The sequence below is a fragment of the Pelophylax lessonae genome, assembly GCF_965119305.1.
Source record: "Pelophylax lessonae genome assembly, chromosome: 1".
In the NCBI taxonomy this organism is placed as follows: domain Eukaryota; kingdom Metazoa; phylum Chordata; class Amphibia; order Anura; family Ranidae; genus Pelophylax; species Pelophylax lessonae.
Genome location: NC_138768.1, coordinates 405,430,237 through 405,448,508, shown reverse-complemented (window position 1 = coordinate 405,448,508; position 18,272 = coordinate 405,430,237). Strand labels below are relative to the sequence as shown.

At 38.2% G+C, this 18,272-nt stretch overlaps 1 protein-coding gene across 1 annotated transcript in view; it reads left to right on the top strand.

Moving 5' to 3' along the window:
* The window catches only part of ZNF462 (zinc finger protein 462), a 120,097-nt gene that overhangs the window by 67,575 nt on the left and 34,250 nt on the right, over positions 1 to 18,272 (top strand). The window contains exons 2-4 of the mRNA XM_082259665.1: positions 3,715 to 3,966; positions 4,201 to 9,518; positions 16,023 to 16,196. Of these exons, the coding sequence (XP_082115791.1) occupies positions 3,747 to 3,966; positions 4,201 to 9,518; positions 16,023 to 16,196 (5,712 nt within the window). The 5' untranslated portion in view covers positions 3,715 to 3,746. The remainder of the gene's footprint in view (positions 1 to 3,714; positions 3,967 to 4,200; positions 9,519 to 16,022; positions 16,197 to 18,272) is intronic.

Below are 18,272 nucleotides of genomic sequence, written 5' to 3'. Positions count from 1 at the left end.
ATTATGTTTTTTAATTCTGTGTTTTATTATATCCTTTGAAAATTGTTTGTTCTCTCCTGTCGCCTATGATAGAGTGCACCTGGAAAGTATTTACAGTGCTTCACCTTTTCCACATTTACTAGCCTTATTCCAAAATGGATTAAAAAAATTATTTTCCTCAAAATTCTACAAACCATACCCCATAATTACAACGTGAAAGACGTTTGTTTGAAATCTTTGCAACTTTTTTTTAAAATAAAAAAGCGAAAAAAAAAAAAAAATCCCATGTACATCGGTATTCACAGCCTTTGCTCAATACTTTGTTGAAGTGCCTTTGGCACCAATTACAGCCTCAAGTCTTTTTGAGTATGATGCTACAAGCTTTGCACACCAATTTTTGGGCAGTTTCTCCCATTCTTCTTTGCAGGACCTCTCAAGCTTCATCAGATTGGATGGGGAGCATCCATGCACCACCATTTTATTTTGATTTCTCCAGAGATGTTCAGTCGGGTTCATGGCTGGGCTACTCAAGGACAATTACAGAATTGTCCCATAGCCACTCCTTTTTTTATCTTGGCTGTGTGCTTAGGGTCCTTGTCCTGTTGGAAGAGGAATCTTTGCCCCAGTCTGAGGTTCAGAGCGCTCTGGAGCAGGTTTTCATCAAGGATGCCTCTGTGTATTGCTGCATACATCTTTCTCTATTGATCCTGACTATTCTCCATGTTCCTGTCCCTGAAACACATCCCCATAGCATGATGCTGCCACCACCATTCTTCATTGTAGGGATGGTATTGGCTAGGTGATGAGCAGTGCCTGGTTTCCTCCAGACCTGAAGCTAACCTTTCAGGCCAAAGCATTCAATATTTGTTTAATCGGACCAGAGAATTTTATTTCTCGTGGTCTGAGAGACCTTCAGGTGCCTTTTGGCAAACTCCAGGCAGGCTGTCATGTGCCTTCTACTGAGGAGTGGCTTCAATCTGGCCACTCTACCATACAGGCCTGATTGGTGGAGTGCAGCAGAGATTTTTGTTCTTTTGGAAGGTTCTGCTCTCTCCACAGAGAAATGCTGGAGCTCTGTCAGAGTGACTATCAGTCACATCCCTGACTAAGGCCTTTTTCCCCTGACCCACTCTAGGAAGAGTCCAGGTGGTTCCAAACCTCTTCCCTTTATGAATGATGGAGGCCACTGTGCTCATTGGGACCTTCAATGCTGCAGAAATGTTTCTGTAGCCTTCCCCAGATCTGTGCCTTGATACAATCCTGTCTTGGAGGTCTACAGACAATTCCTTGGAACTCATGGCTTGGTTTGTGCTCTGACATGCACTGTTAACCGTGGGACCTTATACAGACAGGTGTGTGCCTTTCCAAATCATGTCCTATCAACTGGATTTACCACAGGTGGACTTCAATCAAGTTGTAGAAACATCTCAAGGATGATCAGTGGAAACAGGATACACCTGAGATCAATTTTTGAGTGTCATGGCAAAGGCTGAGAATATTTTATGTACATGTGGTTTTTTTTTTGGTTTTTTTTTAAATAAATTTTGCAAAGATTTCAAACCATCTTCTTTCACATTGTCATTGTGAATTCAAAATGAATTGAATCCATTTTTGAATAAGGCTGTAACATAAAATGTGTAAAAAGCGCTGTGAATACTTTCCGGATGCACTGTAAGCTCAGCAGCTGCAACAGAAAAAGATACATCTTGCACATGTACAGACCAAAAGAATAGGATGGTGCTCTCTCCCGTGGTACTAGGGGGTGCTGGTCCTAATGGTTGCTTACACTGTTTAATCAGAGAACAGAAATAGAGCCCTGACTGGTAGATAAGGCTATAATAATTGGGGAACATACTCGCAACAAGGCAGGATGAGAGAATTCTAACTATTGGAGTTTTTCATCCAGGCTTCAGGGTTGGGAGCACACACAGCCTACAGGTATGGCAAACAAATTAAACATTTTTCAAAGCTGCATAGTTTTTTTTTTTTTTTGCCTACTGGGGTCCCTTGACTGCATAGGCAATTTTCTTGAAAAAGTGAACTTGGCTTTTGTTTCGATTTGATTTGTGGACTTTTATTTAAAATCTAGTTTGGCTAGCTAACAGGGATTCCTTAGCATAGTTGAATGTGGCAAAGCATTCTTAAAAAAAGATGTACATTTAGTATATAATTCCAAAGCACTTCTGCACTTGTGATGGTTCCTAGGATACCCCTGTTTTTTGGGGGGTTTTGTTTTTGCACTTTTCCTCTGATTACCGGATTACATGCATTGTATTCAGGGGACCTGGTTTAAGACCAGAAAGGGTTGGTGAGAGCTTGCACCTCTTCTGATATGATGGGTGGTCGCATCCACACAGCACTAGGAGAGCATAAATAAAACAATTGAACTGAAGCCTGGGTTGACCGAAAAACCTGACAGCTCACGAGGAGTCACTGTACTAATTATGTTAGTATAGCAATTCCCCTTCACCCCACCCCCTACCCTCACCAGAACACTGCGGTCAGCTTTCTCCGCCATTGGCTGAGAGTGCTGCTCAGAAGTCAATCGGTAGACCTTTTTCAGTCCTGCCTCTTTAACAGAAATTCCGAATGTCGGCCGGTTTCTATTGTACCGGTCGATGCTGCCCGCCATTCGGCTTGTGTGCACTAGGCTTTAGGCAGAAGAACATATGCAGAATGCTTGTAAGTGTTGTAGTTGTAGTGCTGTAGTTGCAGAGACACAAGGGAACTGAATTACTAAAAGACTTATTGTTCTAAAAGAAAAACAAAATATCTAATCATGTGAAAATAAATTTTTGATTTGCACACAACTAGATAATTGAAATGAATGTTCACATTTTTGTGTGTTTAAGTCCTTTAGTAAATCAGCCTTATGAGTTTTTTTTCTTTATTTTGATACATTTTTTTTTTTAACATGCACATACAATGTCTAGTGAGTGTTTAGGAAATCTCTCCTACTCGGTGGAAGATGATGTACAAAATTACTTGTGTTTTATCATCCAGTAGCAATTAAGACTGATATTTTCCAGTCTACCCTGTTGACGTTTCTAAAAATTCATAATCAAGTGTTTTTTTTTTTTTTTTGTCCATACTCTTGTCTGCCTGTTGAATGTCAAAGACTGAATACTTCATAGTCGTTTATGTTTTTGGAGTCTAATTTATGAAAAGTTATTCCTAATTCACCAAATATTGGGGGGTCTAGGATGAATTAAAATACATTAAATTAGGCAAATGATGCAATGATCATTTGGAAATACTTTTGGCCAATGTCACTACGTTCATATGTGTATACTCTAACAGGTTGATAGAACAATCTTGCTGTACTACTTACAATTCCCACCTATTTAGCACACAAGTAATACCATGTGTATCAATGGTGCCACGTTTTCTGTATTTTGCTGGATTAGGAGTATCAAATTTTTGTATTTGTCTTATTGGAATGTTGGTTTGCAGGATTTCTGTTGATATGTTAAAAAGAAAATTCTCTTAATGGAGACAAAGTTCAGTAGCACACAGGTCTTAGTTTAAATATGTGTTTGAATTATATTCCATATCCAATAATCTCACTTTCTTATGCTCTGTTGTCTTTTTGGTGTACTTCAACCAAGTAAGGGGATACACCACTTGACCAAACCATACTTCATAGCCCTGAAAATGTTTAATATCTTCAGTGAGATAACTTTGCAGGTTCTATTAAACAATATAATACAAGTTTGTATGTTCTTTCTGTTTCAGAATTTCCTAATGTAAAACAATACCATTAGACCATGGAAGTTCTTCAGTGTGATGGTTGTGACTTCAGAGCTCAATCCTATGAAGATCTAAAGACTCACATACAAGATGTTCATACAGCATTTTTGCAGCCCACAGATGTTACTGAGGAAAGCTCTAGTCAGGCTAGATCTGTGGGTACGAATTCCACCAACCAGTCAGAAGCTGTGTTTCCTTCTATGAAAGATGAATTTGTGCCTACAGAAGAAACTCATGGTGGGTTAAAACTATTTTGACATGGTTTGTTTACTACAGTGATCAGAGTCTCCATTTACTCATGTTGCCTAGTACACATCAGACCAATCATTTCTTATTCAGTACGAGAGTGGTGTCTGATCATAAATATAACAATTTGAAGGTTGTCTGTTTTCATGTTTGTTTTTAGATTGCGCTTTGTGTGGAGAATGTATTTTAGAACTAATTTTTCCTGTTCTTTTCTCCTTCTTTCAGATCAAACTACTCCACAAGCAACTACTGGATCATACTACAGTCAGGGCATTGGATTCTATAGTCAACCTTCTGCCAGCAGTTCTAAGCCAACCAATAAGTTTTTTCAGTGCAAATTCTGTATTCGTTATTTTAGATCTAAATACCTTCTTGTGGAGCATACTAAAAAAGTTCATGGACCTGGAGGAGGGAACCCTGGAAGTCCTGGAAATGTAAATTATAATATTATGCTACATGATGGTTTTGGCAAAGTCTTCTCTTGTCAGTTTTGCACATACAAGTCACCAAGAAGGGCAAGAATAATTAAGCATCAGAAAATGTACCACAAAAATAGCTTAAAAGAAATGCAAGCAACTTCAGTTCCTCAAACCCCCCCTGTATCAATGCCAGTGCAAGAAACATGTAAAGAACTACCAGCTGAAGTAGTAGAACGCAGCATTCTAGAATCTATGGTAAAACCTCTAACAAAGTCTAGAGGGAACTTCTGCTGTGAATGGTGCAGCTACCAGACACCACGACGGGAGCGTTGGTGTGATCACATGATGAAGAAACACAGGGGAATGGTCAAAATTCTATCAAGTTTAAGACAGGATGGACTAAATATATCAGATCTGCAAAATAGAAGTTCTCAAATACCCAATCCTGGATCTAGTTATATGCCTCTAAACATGGCAACACATGATACAGCAAATGCCAGTATGTCTGCCTATAGAAATCCTGTGAGTAATCTTCCAGGTGGTAACCCATCAAAATATCAGTCAATGCCATATGTTCCAGTAAAACAACCAAAACTGACCACAAATCCTGGCATTTTGAATATGTCAGAAAGGTCTCCTTATGAAATGTCAGAAAGATCTAGTTCCATGATGGATATGGATGAGAACGGTTTTTTAAACGATTCAAGCTCAGATGATGACTATATTGACATTGATGGGGAAAATGGTTTAGGTTCAATAGAACTTGGAATATCCGGAGAACCACTGTTGGGATCTGAGAACAACAAACTGTTGGAGACAAAGGGAATTCCCTTTAGAAGGTTTATGAACAGATTTCAATGTCCATTTTGCCCATTTCTTACAATGCATCGACGAAGTATCTCTCGTCATATTGAAAATATCCACTTGTCTGGAAAAACCCCTGTATACAAGTGTGATGAATGTCCCTTTTCTTGCAAAAGTCCTCTAAAGCTTGGTGTACACAAGCAGTGCCATGGTGGTACATCATCAGAGTGGGATCCAATGAATTCACTCAGTGAAAGCATGTCTTCATCATTAAATGAAGCATTTGAGAGTAACAATATAAATGGCAAAAAATCTGGAAGCATAGCAGACTCTTCTCAGCAGAACCCATACAAATGCACTATGTGCAATTATTCTACAACAACTCTAAAAGGTCTGCGTGTTCACCAACAACACAAACATTCATTCTGTGACAACTTGCCAAATAGTAGTGGTAATCTGGTACATCAAATGCAAGGTGATGAAACCGATTTGACTGACTCTAGCACAGTAAGAAAGAGTCAAACATCTATTTTAGGATTATCCTCCAAAAATAATTTTGTAGCCAAGACATCTCGGAAAGGATCAAGTGAGTTTCCTTTGGACTTGTCACCTGTGAAGAAAAGAACTAGAATTGATGAAATTGCAAGCAATCTTCAGAGCAAGATCAACCAAAGCAAACACAAGGAGGATGCAGTTATTAATGTGGAAGACGATGAAGATGATGAGGAGAATGAAGTGGAAATAGAAGTAGAATTGGACAAAGAGGAGGATCCATCAGAACAGATTGAGTCAGGAGATCCGTATCCTATGCAACAGATGTGGAATAGAGATATTGGAATGTCCCCAAAGAACACAAACTTTAGAAACATTCAGAACAGTTATTCTGGAGGCAACAGTGCAGAAATTGAGTTGACTTTATCAGATGATGATGAGGATTACTACTACCAGTCTGCTAGTATGAAAGACCAAGAACAAAATTCTTCTCTTGCTTTAAACCAGTCCAGTTTCTATGAGAGTGACCAACTAGGTGAAAATATGGATTTTAATGATGAATCTGGAAGGTTATATTACTGTAAACACTGTGATTTCAGCAACAAATCTGCCCGAAGTGTTAGTACTCATTATCAACGCATGCATCCCTACATAAAGTTCAGTTTTAGGTATATCTTGGATCCTAATGATCACAGTGCTGTATACAGATGTCTTGAATGCTATATTGACTATAACAATTTTGAGGATTTGCAACAGCACTATATAGAGCACCATCCTGAAGCAATGAATGTTCTCAATTTTGACCAGTCAGATCTGATTTATAAATGCCGGTTTTGTTCATACACAAGCCCTAATGTTCGGAGCTTGATGCCACACTACCAAAGAATGCACCCAACTGTAAAAATCAATAATGCTATGATATTTTCGAGTTATGTTGTTGACCAATCAGAAGACCTTAATTCTGAGTCACAAACTTTAAGAGAAATCTTAAATTCTGCTCCAAAAAACATGTTGACATCCACTCCATCAAGTCATGGAAATAGCTCTACAACATCCTTTGCTAAAAATACCCCAAAGCCATTTGCTACAGAGAATGACAACCAGAAGAGTCCTTCTGTTAACAATGTTGTAGTTTATGATTGTGACATTTGTGGATTTGCAAGTCCAAACATGCATTCTGTTTTAGTTCACTGTCAGAAAAAACATCCTGATGAGAAGGCATCTTATTTCCGGATTCAAAAAACCATGCGTGTCGTTCCTGTGGATAGTGGAACAGCCATTTCTCAGTTTGCATTTGATGGAGGTGCTTCTGTTACTCCCAGTATTACCAATGTGGCTTCCCCCCCAGAAGTAAATGTTGAGCTATATTACTGCAAGCATTGTTCATATAGTAACCGCTCAGTTGTTGGAGTATTGGTGCATTATCAAAAGAGGCATCCTGAAATTAAAGTAACTGCTAAGTATATTAGACAGGCACCACCAACATCCGAGTCACTAAGAAATGTAGACGGTCAACACAACACACCAGGAAAACATCAACCTGTTCCAGTGCAGAGCACAAAAAAAAGGAGTCAGCCCAAAGATAATGAAATGTTTTTCTGTCAGCATTGTGACTATGGAAATCAAACAGTCAAAGGAGTTCTTATACATTATCAAAAGAAGCACAAAGACTACAAGGTAAATGCAGATACTGTTAGGCAACATACAGCTGCAATAAGGAGTCTTTGTGAACCAGGCCAAAAGAAAGCTACTAGTACACAAAATTCACCTTCCATTACAGAGTCAGAAAAGACAAAACTTAGAAGTCTCAAATGTAGGCAGTGTTCATTTTCAACACCATATGTTTATGCACTGAGAAAACATATGAAGAAAGATCATCCTACTCTCAAGGCTACAGTGACTTCAATTTTGAAATGGGCTTTCTTAGATGGATTCATTCAAGCAGGTTATCACTGTGAATGGTGTATTTATTCTCATGCAGAGCCAAGCGGTCTTCTTGAACATTACCAAAGGAGGCATCCCGAGCACTATGTGGATTATACCTATATGGCAACAAAGCTGTGTGCAGGACCTGATCCTACACCTACACAAGTAACACCTGAAACCAAATCCTATAATTGCAGAGACTGTAACTTTGAAGCTTCTTCTATATGGGATATTACTAATCACTATCAATCTTTCCATCCTTGGGCATTGAAAGGAGATGAATCCGTACTTCTTGACATCATAAAGGACAAAGGAGCTCTACAAAAGTCACATTTTGAAGAAATGTCATTCCAGATTGAGTCTACCTATAAAGATTCAATAAACATAGAACCACTTTTGGATATTGGAGATGACTCCAGTGTACTGCAAGAAAAAACTGCACAGCTGTCCTCTTCCCAGTCTTCACCTTATCAGTGCACAGTCTGCCTATCTGAATACAACAATTTACATGGCCTTCTAACACACTATGGTAAGAAGCATCCTGGCATGAAGGTTAAAGCTGCTGATTTTGCCCAGGATGTAGACATTAACCCAGGAGCAGTGTATAAATGTAGACATTGCCCATACATTAACACACGTATCCATGGTGTTCTTACCCACTACCAAAAGCGTCATCCTTTGATAAAGGTCACAGCTGAAGATTTTGTGCATGATGTAGAACCACCGAATGAATCAACTCAAAATGAAAGTGAAGAAAATAATAAAATATTTAAACAGGGATATGGTGCCTACAGATGTAAATTATGCCCCTATACCCATGGTACACTTGAAAAACTAAAAATTCACTATGAAAAATATCACCATCAAGCAGAACCTAACATGCTCTCTAAAACATTAGAGAAAGAAGCTTCTAGTCCCAATCCAGATATTTACTCAGATCACATACCTCCACACACAGTAGTCACTCTGGAACCAGGAGAAGTTACTGGACTTACTGGTTTCAGACCACGCAAGAACATTAACCCACACACTGTCTTCAGATGTCAGCTGTGCAAATATTTCTGCTCCACCAGAAAAGGGATTGCAAGGCACTATCGTATCAAACACAATAATGTCCGAGCTCAACCAGAAGGCAAAAATAATCTGTTCACATGTGCACTTTGTTCTTATACAAATCCAATTCGAAAAGGTCTTGCTGCACATTACCAGAAACGGCATGATATAGATGCATACTATACACATTGTCTAGCAGCATCTAGAACTGTAAATGATGATCAAAACAAAGTTATAATTTCTACCCCTGAAAATGAAGATTCTTCTGAAATGAGTGATGATTTGAAAAAGGCCATTGAGAAGAAAAAATGTTCTCTTTGTGCATTTCAGTCTTATAGCAAAAAAGGGATTGTATCACATTATATAAAAAGGCATCCTGGAGTTTTTCCCAAAAAACAGCATGCTAGTAAGCTTGGTAGTTATTTTACACTTGTGTATGGGGAAGAAAATGAGAGCGAAAGCTTTCTGGAAGAAAAACCTGAATTGGATGAGCCATCGGAGGACTCAGAAACCCAAGAACCAGAATTGCTTCCATTTAGATGTATCAAATGCTTTAAATTGTCTTTTAGCACAGCTGATCTTCTCTGCATGCACTACACAGACCATCACTGCAAAGACATAAAGAGGGACTTCGCCATTGTGGGTACCACAGGTACCCGCTCCTATACAACCATTTATCAGTGCAAACACTGTAATGTCAAATTAAGCAATATCGCTGAGTTAACCTTCCATTTAAACATACACATTGAAGATTTCCAAAAACGTGCCAAGCGCCAAGAAAGGAGGAAGCAGCTGTTACAAAAGCAAAAAACTGCTGAAAGTTTAATTCCAGATGGCAAACAAGAAAAGGTAAGATACTGCTCAGTTTAATGCTTTTGGTTACATTATCTTATATATGTGTAGGTATTATACTCTGAGTCTTTCAGGGGCTAAAATACCAAAATATATGCTACCAGATTGCTAAAATAAAAAACAAAACATAATTGAATACCTTTGCTGCATATTTAGTGTTGCAGTAATGGTATATAGTTACTGAATTGATCCATTCTAAACTGTTTTGCACTGCTTTGCCTAAGCACTCTGAAATTGGCATAGGAAAGTGGACCTTGAGTTAAAATGCAAGGTCTGCTGAAAATACGAGAGCCTTTCCCATATAAGTTTAAAACATTTGGGGAAACCTTTTTTAAAAATGCAAATATAGTGGGGAAAAAATGTTAGTACATATGCTAACCTTACCCCCCCAGCCTCATACTGCAGGTGGTGATTAGTGATGTCACTATCCTTTTAGTGCGATGCAGAAGAATCCTGACCATTCCAAATATTGTAATACGATGCTCCAGCAAGATGCAGGGGCATCTTCAGGGCATTATGCCAGAAAGATGATTATCACCCTCGTAGGGAGCCATGAACGAAAACTGAAAGTAGGATGAGTATATCTGAAAAAAACTTTTTTTCCCTAAAGGGTTTTTTTTTTTTTTTTTTTTTACTTTAGGGCTGGCTGCTGCTTATGATGAGTGAGGTGGCTCTGATATATGAAAGGCACATTGCAGTTTTAATTTCAAGGTCCACTTTAAAATACAATCTTGACTATAATACAAATCCAGTTAACACAATGGGCCTCATTTATCCGTTTCTGAATGGAGGAGAAAAACAATTTTTCATTTTCTAACCAGCATCGCATAAATGAAAGGGATTATATGATCAGTTGTTATGGAAAATACAGTATGTTCTTGCAGATAAATGCTGCCACATATTTGTTACATTTGCTAAGTTAGTTCAGGATTTAGTAATCAATTAGTAATGTTAGGCCAGGCAGGTGCTTATGTATACCCTAAAGCAGAACTATATTAAGCATGACTGAAGTGCCTCTATATAAGTATATATAAAACACACTCTGAGGAGTAAAAAAGTGGAGTTTTATATATAGTCTCACAAAGATTAACCACATATGTTAATATGCATAACGCTAAAATATTTTGTTGTGTTATTCATTGTTCTTTATTGCTTGTAAACCTATGGTAATTGTAGGTTTACACTTAGGCACTGTTCACACTTATATCACTGTGTATCAAACACAGCAGAATAAGTGTTTGATTTGCACTTGTGCAGTATATGTGGTAGAGCACCCCATGCGGCAAGTATTTGCTTATAATAGCAGCTTTAAATATGACATCAATACTAGGGATTTTTTGCGGAAAAAGTTCGGAATTCGGCAACCAGAACCGACCAAAATGCAATGGGACAGGAACTGGGCTTTAAAAGCCCGTGATTGGACCAGAAACATCAGTAAAAGCCAATTGAGTGGGCAGGAGGATGCTAGGAATGTGATTGGAGTGACTAGGGGGTCCAGAGGCCAATCAGTAGTGAATACGCCCCCCAGTATATAACATAGCCCCGCCAAATCGCTAGCACTGTAATACAGGGGCTGTGGAAGAGAGTGGAAGCAGTTCTGTTACTCCTGCTGCAAAAGTGTGAGGAAAGGGATATCTAGTGTAGTTAGGGTACTATATACCACTATAGTTAGATTCAAAAATCTAGAATCTGTAGGGATAGTGTTAAGTGTCAGGGTGACCGTAATGTAGTTTAGGGTGAACTGACTCTGACTGCTATGCCAGGGTGACAGAACTCATCCATGTCAGGGTGACCGCCATAAGAAAAAGATCGTTTGTCTTAGAATTTTTAGTAGAGCAGGGTTGTGGCTCCGCTCCTGTCACACGTGGGCGGTTTTGTTTCAGGCGTTTATTGGGCTTTTTTGTGGACGTCTTTGGAGGCAGGCATGACATCTGAACTTCTGTGTAGGGGTATATATACACACACACATGTATGTATATATACACATACACACATAGGTGTGAAAGTAGCGGAACCCCATCCATGCGCTAATGAAATTATTTGCAGGGATGTGGCTCCGCTCCTTTCACACATATCTGTGTGTATGTGTATATATACATATATGTGTGTGTGTGTGTGTGTATATATATACCCCTATACAGAAGTTCAGATGTCATGCCTGCCTCCAAAGACGCCCAAAAAATGCCCAATAAACGCCTGCAACAACACACCTGGGAGTTTTTGTTGCAGGCGTTTATTGGGCATTTTTTGGGCGTCTTTGGAGGCAGGCATAACATCTGAACTTCTGTATAGGGGTATATATACACACACACACATATGTATATATACACATACACACATATAGGTGTAATAGGAGCGGAGCCACTTCCCTGCAAATAATTTAATTAGCGCATGGATGGGGTTCCGCTACTTTCACACCAATATGTGTGTATGTATACATATATATGTGTGTGTGTGTGTGTGTGTGTGTGTGTGTATATATACCCCTATACAGAAGTTCAGATGTTATGCCTGCCTCCAAAGACGCCCAAAAAATGCCCAATAAACGCCTGCAACAAAAACACCCAGGTGTGTTGTTGCAGGTGTTTATTGGGCTTTTTTGTGGACGTCTTTGGAGGCAGGCATAACATCTGAACTTCTGTATAGGGGTATATATATACACCCACACACATATATATATATATATATATTTATATACCTACACACATATAGGTGTGATAGGAGCGGAGCCAAATCCCTGCGCTAATAAAAATTCTAAGAAAAATTATATTTTTTTTCTGGTTCTGGACATGCTACAGAGCTGAAACTTCACAGGTACACTTTTTAGACCCCCCCCCCCCCCCCAGACACTAAATCCAAAGTAATCTTTTTTTTTCAATAATTGGCGCTCTATCAAAAACGACAATTTTTAAGAACTTTTTTTTGTGTGATTAATAGTCCCTGGGGCATGACCCAGAACCCTAGGCACTTTTTAGGGGCATTTATTGGGTTTTAGGGCTTCAAAATTGTGTTTTTTGATTACCAAACTTCGGGTCCCATTGATTTCAATGGGGTTCTGGAATCCGGACCCGAACTTTCGGGAAGTTCGGGTGTTCTGGTCGAACCGAACTTTTCAAAAGTTCGATCATCCCTAATCAATACCACTGTTCCCCAGGAAAGAAGAAATGTAAACTTACCTCTCCTGCTGTCCACATTACCAAATGTTTCTCTAATCCAAGAAAAATGTCTGCTGAAGTATCTTCAGAAATCTACACTTCTGGGAGTGTTGATTTTTTCAGTGTCCCCTGCTGTGCTCAGTGCTTCCTCCACAGCACACAGTTGTATTGTAGGGGTTGGCAGGAGGGACCACTTAGCACAGCTGGGGAGTCGATTTCTACAAATGGTTCAGCAGACAGTTTCTCTGGATTAGAGCCATTTTAGCAAGGTGGACATTAGGAGAGGTAGGTATTTACTACTTTGCAGAGATCTGTTATTGGAATTAATTATTGTTATAAAAAAGTCAAATTCCAGGCACCCCCTAACTAAGCTTAAAAATGCTCACTCCTCCCTGCTAACACCTATTCTGACTAACTGGTGTAAGAAAGATCTGTATACATAACTCTTTTTAGGCTGCTGCGGTCCATTTACATCATTCCCCCTGTGTCAGTTCATTTGTTAGTGGAACCCACTCCCCAGAGTAAGCTGAAAATAGGTAAGTATACAGATCTTTCTTAACCAGGTTTTAATTATAGTTGCTTTAAGCACAAGTTTATGGGTAAGCTGCAACAGTGTTTTTGGACTTTGCATGGTCAGTCTGTAAAAGGGCCTTGATAAAGAGACCCTACAGTGTTCTAAAATGTTACTGAAACCTTGATGTACTAATAAAATTGCAGTTGGCATTGATAGAAGTGATATGCTAGCATTGATTACATCTATTGACCACACATTAGAGAGTACCAATTTACGTTTTTAATGCACATTAAAGTGTTTATTTTGCAGGGGGTTTTTTTTTATCTTCTCTGTAGTTTATGTTAAAAAAATAAGTGCAGTTTCTATAGTTTATGTTCAAAAAATATATGAATAAATACATAATTCATACCTTTTAAGTTACCATCCATCAATTTGGACCTGAACATTAACTGTTAAGCCTTCAGAATGCAACATTTACAGCTGTTTAAAAAAAAAAAAAGAAGCACTACAATATGGCAGTGCTGTGAACTGACTATAGTAAGGTATGTATTAAATAAATGAAACGACACGTGTCTAAATGGGTCCTACATTTTATAACTCATGTCTAATTGGCAAAGAAAAACTTGTGGGTAGAAAATAGAGGAGAATTCCATAGGAATAATGTGTAAAAGCTGTTTATATTTTGTCTATTAATTAAAATAGTCATCATTAGTTTAGTAAGTATTAACACTAGTATTAGCATACATACACTATATTGCCAAAAATATTGGGAAGCCTGCCATTACATGCACATGAACTACATGAACTAATGGCATCAGTCTTAGTCTGTAGGGTTCAATATTGAGTTGGCCCACCCTTTGCAGCTATAACAGCTTCAACTCTTCTGGGAAGGCTGTTCACAAGGTTTAGGAGTATGTCTATGGGAATGTTTGACTGTTTGACCATTCTTCCAAAAGCCCATTTGAGAGGTCAGGCACTGACAAGAAGGCCTGGCTCACAGTCACCACTCTAATTCATCTCAAGGGTGTTCTATCAGGTTGGGGTCAGGACTCTGTGCAGAGCAGTCAAGTTCCTCCAACCAAAACTCGCTCATCCATGTCTTTAGGGACCTTTATGCACTGGTGCACAGTCATGTTGGAACAGGAATGGGTCATCTCCAAAGTTAGGAGCATGAAATTGTCCAAAATGTCTTGGTATGCTGATGCCTTAAGAGTTCCCTTCACTGGAACTAAGGGGTCAAGCCCAACCCCTAAACAACCCCACACCATAATTCCCCCTCCACCAAATGATTTGGACCAGTGACAAAGCAAGGTCCATAAAGACAAGGTTGAGCAAGTTTGGGCTGGAGGAACTTGACTGGTCTGCACAGAGTCATGACCTCAACCCGGTAGAACACCTTTGGGATGAATTAGAGCGGAGACTGCAAGCCAGACCTTCTTGCCCAACATCATTGTCTGACCTCACAAATGCACTTATGGAAGAATGGTCAAATATTCCCATAGACACACTCCTAAACCTTGTGGAAAGCCTTCCCAGAAGATTTGAAGCTGTTATAGCAGCATAGGATGAGCCAACTCAATATTGAACCCTACGGACTAAGACTGGGATGCTATTAAAGTTCATGTGCATGGAAAGGCAGGCATCCTAATACTTTTGGTAGTACAGTGTATTTATAAATGTCCCTCACTGAGTTTTCAGGTGTTAAATAGCATGACACATAATTTATTATTTTGGTGTGATAACATGACACTACTGTTTACTTTTCTATTTAAATTATATTTAAATTAGAAGTATTCAATTTCTCATCACATATGGGGAGAGAAGTTACAAATCACATTTTCATCCCAACATTTTTTTTTTTTCACACACCTCTTCATTTTAAAACAAAATGATAAAGCATCTAGATTTTGTGTTCAACTATGATCTACATACCTGTGGTTCTTTGTAGAGCTTGATACATCCCATTGTGTGACTGGGTCATTGTGCTGCCTTGTTTGTAGCCCTTTAATATTCTATTTTTCTCAGTAGAGCATACATAGCAGATAAGTATATGGTTTGATTAACCTTTATCTAACATCATGCTTTGCAGTCATTTTAGAAAAGTTTGACTGTGGGTTTGCAAGCCCAGTTAATATTTTGTCACTTAAGTAATAGAAATCCAGTTTTAGACTAAAATGGTTTTTGAGATGGATTAATGACAAAAAGAAAGCAAAGCGTATAAATGGCAGGAATACCATATTGAAGAACTGGTCTGTAAAAAGTTTGGTTGTCATCCAGTAAACATTGCTCTTTAACTGAAAATAAAGAACGGAGACCTCCACTAAGTTCTTTTTTATGTTTCTATTAGCATCTCCTTAAGTATAAAAATCTATTTTATAAATCTTTTAAAGTACCTATTGTTAACTAGTAGCACTAGGTTAAAGTTAGTCATCAAGGCAGAATTTTAGGAAATGATTATAAATAATTAAATAATAGTTATTTAAAAGGGCCAGCATTGTGCATTCTTACTATCACGATGTCATGTAATTTTCTGGCATAATATATTCATATTATGTTTGAGTAATTCTTACAGCGCTCAGTTGTAAAAAATTTAAATAATACATTTGTATTTGACCAATTCAAAAGAGAACTTGATGCTTTTTGTTGAATTATTTTAAAAAATGCATTCCTTTCCAGCAGTACGTTGTGATTTTTAGAGTAATATGTCTATAAATAATGGTAGTCTAGTCTAAAGTGGCCATTTCTCTATTATCGGAGTAGACCTGAGTTACTGCTTGTGAACAATGTTCCCTTTTATTTGGCTGTGATAATTGTGCATTTTTCTGGCTATAGTTACAGACAGGAAGTGGTCAAGAGACAGTGACAAAGACATTAAAGGAAAAGGTAGTTGTGGGCTACAAATGTAAATTCTGCGTGGAAGTCCATCCCACTCTTCGAGCCATCTGTAACCATCTCCGCAAACACATCCAGTATGGAAATGCTAACTCACTTCCACCTGAATTAAAGGTACAAACTGTGACTCCTGGCAAAATGACCCAACATGCTGGAGCAACTTTGTTTATAGCATAGACATTTGTGGAAACAACATTCTGCTTTGACATTCTACAATGCCAGCATCTGTACAGTTGAATCGTTGAATGAATGTTGACTATAGCTTATATGGAGCTTCTCAAACTGGTCCTTAGAACACCCAGCAGTACATATATTGCAAATACTGAATAGAAAAGCAGGTGCATTTACCTAGTCAACTATTCTGTCATTTTTACCCGTTCTTTTAGATATAGAGATATGCAATACATGCACTGGTGGTGGTTTGTTTAATAAACTGTACTATGCAGTAAATGTTAAGTTTATTCAGTGGTTCTTACGATTGGTAAAGGAAGCCTGACGTGGTAATATCACTCCTTTGAATGTTCCTAGTCCTTCCAGTCTAAAGGGCCATACACACGTGCAGATTTTCTGAAGACTTTTTCCTTCAGATTTACCTTTTCTATGTAGTGCAAGGGCCTGCCAGATTGCATACAAATTGATAGTGTTTAGGTTTGACCTCATATTATATGGTTTTGGTAAGTCTAAAGGAAAAAGTCTTCAGAAAATCTTATAGTGTGTATGGCCCATAAGTATTTGCAGTTGTAGTTTAGTTATTGGTCCTTCTCCAGCTGTCTGTAGAGAAACGTGGATCAGTGGAGAATAATTTGCATCAAGTCACTGCCCCCCAACTTGTGTTAAAAGTTTTGGTAAATGTTTTTATTAAATATGTTTTGATGTGCCAAATATATTTAAGAGAAATAACATTATTTTCCAGGCAGTTGTTTATAGTAAAAAAAAATTCCACTTGATGGTCCTCTGATCATGACAGAGCAACAATACATATCTAATAACTGGGCTTTCATTGTGACAAGGACTTTGACAATTAGATTTCAGGAACCTAGGGTGTTACACTACTACAAACTCCCTTTGGGTGCTGATATGGTAGCATGGATTGACTACAATCAACCAGCCATTTTTAAGGCTTTAGATCAGTACCTAATTTTTTTTCTTTAAATTAAAAATACTTAAAGGTAGTTTACTTCCTTTTATGCCTCAAATGACCTTAGCTCTAAAGTACTTTCCATATCCATTTCCAAATATTACTGAAGTTTAGTCGAAATTAAGTCCATTGAATAATTAAAGCACTTAGAGCAACTTTGAATAGTAAATGAAAAATTGTTGTGCTTTACCTTTCATACTAAACTATTTTGGAACCATCCAGCCTGTACAGCTTTCAGTGCTCTATTAATATGTTCAGGCTATGCATCTTGTAACAAACCCAGGCATTCTGGGTTTAATTAAATGTATAAACTTATCCATTTAACATACAGGATTTGTATCTATAGGTGTATGCTTAAAAATTCTGTTGAAGCTAATGTTGCTTTTTCTTTAAATATTGGTAAATGTAAAGTGTTCAGGTTCTCATTTTAAAAAATAAGTCTACCTTTAGAAATAATATAAAAGAAAACAAAGTTAAATTGGTAATAAACCAAAAAGCAAACAGTGAATATATTGCAGTTTACCAACTCTTAGATGAGATGTGGTAGCTGCATATCTTTTTTAGGCTATAATGATCGAGCCAGAAAGTCTGTTACCTTTTTCAATTTGCTTTATCAGACTAACCCGCCAGCAAAAAATGTCAGCCAGAGGGTTGAAGTCCTCAGCTTTTATTTATGTAAAACCTTTATTCCAAAAGGAAAAAAAGTTACTATAATTGTTTCAAAAGTGTTAGCTGGAGCTTTTTTTGCTAATCGAATCCATTTTCAAATTTTCTAGTGCATTTAACACTACCTTTCCACAGGTTGACTGTGCTGTTGTCCTAAGGTGACTCTTCATTGTTTCTCGATCGATTGGAGCCACCCTAAATCAGAAGTTTGTTATTGGTCAGATCACTAGGTGAAAATAAAGGGAATAAAATAATGTAGCCATCCCATTTAACCACTTGCCGACCGCCGCACGACTATCTACGTCGGCGGTCAGCCCCTCACAGGCAAACTAACGTAGTGCTACGTTGCTTGCTTGTGAGGGTCTAGGGAGCGAGCGCGCGCCCCC